General features: G+C 36.1%; 1 protein-coding gene across 1 annotated transcript; it reads left to right on the top strand.

Annotated features, from left to right (window-relative positions):
• Nucleotides 1-2,630: 2,630 nt before the first annotated feature.
• On the top strand, nucleotides 2,631-3,266 carry LOC138839493 (lysophosphatidic acid receptor 6-like). Its single transcript, XM_070039070.1, has one exon. The coding sequence runs from the start codon at nucleotides 2,631-2,633 to the stop codon at nucleotides 3,264-3,266; it is 636 nt and encodes a 211-aa protein (XP_069895171.1).
• The last annotated feature ends 1,090 nt before the right edge of the window (nucleotides 3,267-4,356 follow it).

Below are 4,356 nucleotides of genomic sequence, written 5' to 3'. Positions count from 1 at the left end.
CTTTCCTTATATTCAAGTTTCACTGGTTGAGTTTTATCTTACTTTGATAGCCAATACCATAGTGAATATGCCCAAAAAACTTTTCAAGTACCAGTATTTCAGCCTGAGAAAATTTTGACATCATTTTTCCTCGGTGAGCAACTGATGTTAATTTCAAACTAATTGTCATCATCAGTGACTGACCAGAGGAAAGTAAGGGAAAACTTTTTTCTCTCTCCTATTTGATTTGTACATAATTACATGTATTGGAGTTTTTACTGGCCAATAATTATTCCATGTATATGAAAAGAGTGGTGTAGGAGGGAGGAAGGACAATGCAGGAAAGTTTTCCTGACAACCCAGCTTCTTAATAATGCTGCTTAACAACTTAGTTCCGATATAAGCTTGGTTGGCTAATCTGTGTAGAAAGGAAGAATGGAAAATATGGAAGTTTTTTCCATAATAAGAGAAATAAAAACATTTTAGAATTTTGTTTGGCCTTATGGAAAAGTATAGATATTTCACATAGGATTTGGAAACAGAGTCAATAAAGTCCTATGTGTTATGGGAATCAATATTTCCTTAGGGATAGTAAAATTACTGGCGTTACCTTAATAATGAGAATGGGTTTTAAAGGCTGTTTGATTTTATTTAACTCCTTGAGCATTGACAATGACTCCAGATTAACAAAAAGAATAAAAAAGTAAGCTCCTCTTGACTCTTGGGAAACTGGACACAAAACAAACATTTCAATGTTAGGTAAATGTGGATTCACTTACCTCACTTCTTAGTTGTGACTTTAGTCAAGTTACTTAATCCATCTAGATTTCAGTTTTGTGATGTCTAAAATGCATAATAATACATATACCACGTAGGACAATGTAAAGGATTAAAATAACCTTAAGTGCCATAAAAACAAAAAAGCCCCAAATTTTGAAATGATTGCCTATGTTAAATATTTGAATAATCTCACCTAAAAGTCTGACTTCTGGCTCTTGGAAAATAAAGGCACGAGAAAAGCACTTGATGGCAATGTTCGGCTGGAGCTGATTATTGTTTGTTTCCCTCAGATAGGGACTCACTGAACTTGCTTTTATGAACCCTGAAGACATTTGAAATTGTGACTCCTGTGAGCATTCCTGTTTAGTCATAATTCTTGCGTAAACAACAATTATTTTAACCAGTTTGTCTATTAGAAACAAACTTCTTGCCTGGAATTTTCAGATACTTATCACAGACATAAGATGTTTATGCAGCTTTCTTTGATGTAGAAATTTCCTCTCAAATTTCTCTAAGTTTTATATCAACTTAACTTTTTATTTGTTCTGTTTAATATATCAAATCATGAAATCAAGCTTAGCATTCATTATTGTCACATCAACATTCCCAATTTGAGGAAGAGGAAGGAGAGAGACAGAGAGAATTTAATTTCTGCTTGAGGAGGCCCAGCATGTCAAATTTATCTTAAATACCTACCTCACACAAAGCTGTACCCTATACTTGTGTGCCATGGTGTTAAAGTACAGGAAATAATGGAGGATTCAGATGAAGAGAGAGAATATTCCAGGCATGATACTTTCAAATGTGAAGAATACCAATATGAATTATTTGGGGCTGTAGTAGAACTGGTTATTAGTTTGGACCACTGCTTATACTTAGAGGAAGAGAGAACAATGACATTTCAGGTTTTATTTCATTCTGTTCATTTCACACAAAGAAACTTAATTGGAAAATTTCCAGCTCATTTAGTAGTGCATTAACCAAGAAGAAACTTTTCAGGTGCTGGTGGCTCACACCTGTAATTCAAGCTACTCAGGAGTCTGAGAATTGAGGATCACAGTTCAAAGCCAGCCCAGGCAGAAAAGTCTATAAGTCATCATCTCTAATTAACCAGCAAAATGCCAGAAGTGGAGGGGCGGCTCAAGTTGTAGAGTGACAGCCTTGAGTGAAAAAGCCAAGCAAAACTGTGAGGTCCTGAGTTCAAATCCCAGTACTAGCAATGTATATATAAATAAATAAATAGGAATCCTATTGTTCCCTTATTAGATATCTGCCTTGAGTAGGAAAATTTCTTCAAGTTCTTTGTTTAATCCAAATAATAAGAGTAGCAAGAACAAATATGAGTAAAAAACATCAATTTATGTGGTAAAATATTGAATTTGATGAAATATTTTTTGTTTTTACCATCAATTGTCAACATAAGTAAGATGTAATTTCTTTTTTTTTTTTTTGGGTCCAGTCGTGGGGCCTGAACTCTGGACCTGGGTGCTGTCCCTCAGCTCTTCAGCTCAAGGCTAGTGCTCTACCACTTGAGCCACAGTGCCACTTCCGGCTTTTTTTTTCTGCTTATGTGGTGCTGAGGAATCGAACCCAGGGCCTCATGCATGCAAGACAAGCGCTCTACCACTGAGCCACCTTCCCAGCCCGTAAGATGTAATTTCATATGGCTGTTTGACATTCCATGAAATCAAGTCTAACCATGGGAAAGATATTAATGGTATTATTTTAGCCTGCTAGAATATTAAATCTAGTGGACCAAACCATAGTGTTAAGTGACTTTAAAGATGCCATTTTGAATATATCCTTACATCACTTTTCTATTTCACTACAGGAATCCTGCTCATCTTAGTATTTTTATGAATCGAGACCACATGAAAGATCTCCAAAGGTACCTGACCTTCAAATACATCCAGTACCTAATCCTACCATCTCCAAATATCATCATCACACTGCTGGGATTGTTTGCCAGTCTGTATGTCATGGTGATTCTGACCTTGCCTTCTGTATCAAGAAAGTCTACTTCAGTGTTTATTAATAACATAGCTCAGGCAGATATCTTAGTTGGCTGCACCATTTTTTCTGCCATGACTCAAGGTATCATAAGTAGTGAAAGATCATCTTTTTTCCAATCAACCTTGAGGGAGAATTTCCTGACTGCAAATGTCCACATCAGTTCTCTTTTACTCAGCTGTGTGAGCCTTGAGGCCTTTCTGATTACTTTTCTTCCAGTAGAGACACGCTACTTCAGAACTGCTAGGTATGCTAGGATGGCTTCTCAGATCATCTGGATGACTATAATTATCGAATGTTTCCTTTATCAGCTTGAGTGTTTCAAAGACGTTGGCATTTCTTATCTTGACATTCACAGACAAGTTTTGCTGTTGCTGAAGTTTTGTTTTGGAGCCACAAAAGTGCTAAAATCACTTATTTACCCAATTGGGCTACTTTTAAGAATCTTCAATGTTTATCTCTTTTATAAAATTTATTTCCGAACTGGTAATAGTTAATTGTATATATCAACTTGGGTAGGCTTAGTGCTCAGATTTTGGCAAACCCTAATATAGATGTTCCTCTGAAAACATTTTGTAGTTAGGATTAATGTTTATAATCAGTTGAATTTAAGGAGATTACTTTAAATAGTTCGGACCTCATCCAATCAACAAGTATTAAGGACAAAAATCAAGTTTTCCTACAGGAAGAGATAATTTAGTTTCAAGGCTGTAGCACCGAAATCTTGCTTGATTGTCAGGACTTCAAACACAAGATTACAGCATCAGTTTTGCCTGAGATTCCAAACTGATGGCCTGCCCTCCAGGTTTTGGACTTTTCATCCCTGACAATCATGTGAGATAATGACTTAAAATTAAAATATGAAAAATTCACACTGTATTGTTTGTATTATTTGTGGGGAACTCTGATAATGTTTTTTGGTACAGAGAATCATCTAAGAAGAGAAGAATCATAAGATGAATTTTCTGAATTCATAATGTGTTTTCTGGAAGATGATTCCCTAAGTTGATTCTGTTTAGGACAAATTATACAGGATTCTAGATACAGTGAGACCAAAATGGATAGTCTCAGGAGAAAATCAGCAAGTTGCAATACCCAAGTGCCTCTTCATATACATATAAAATCATGTACCTACTGAAATGAACTCCAAAGGTAAGAAAACAAAGGACCTTTCTTAATTTTTCTTTTTGTTTTCTGATGACTCTATATTCTTTACCTCATATTTGGTGTATACACATGCACACCTGAGGGAAGGCACAGAATCAGTGGAAAATGGGGAAAAAACATGCAGCAGCAAAGCCCACTTGCTGCACTGGATATTGCTGAAAGTGAATCATTGCAACTAATGGGAGGAGATGGGAGGGAGGGAATGGGAGAGAATGAGGGAACAGATGATACTATGCAAAAGGAAGGAAATGTACTCATTATCTGACATATGCAAAGGTAACCCCACTGTATACCACCTCTAAAACAATAAAGTAAATTAAAAATGCGGGTACCTTCTATCTCAGTTAGCTTGTAGAGGAGCTGGGCAAAGTGGGTCACTCTATAATGTTAGCTGATAAGGAGGCTGAGATCTAGCGGATT

Source organism: Dipodomys merriami, unplaced genomic scaffold (genome assembly GCF_024711535.1).
Source record: "Dipodomys merriami isolate MVZ:Mamm:240054 unplaced genomic scaffold, mDipMer1.0.p SCAF_3, whole genome shotgun sequence".
Classification (NCBI taxonomy): Eukaryota; Metazoa; Chordata; class Mammalia; order Rodentia; family Heteromyidae; genus Dipodomys; species Dipodomys merriami.
The sequence above is the reverse complement of the archived record's forward strand: the minus strand, read 5'-3'. Positions and strand labels throughout refer to the sequence as shown.

What these genes read in the sequence shown, in the direction of transcription:
- LOC138839493 (XM_070039070.1), top strand. Translation starts at nt 2,631, where the DNA reads ATGAAAGATCTCCAAAGGTACCTGACCTTCAAATACATCCAGTACCTA.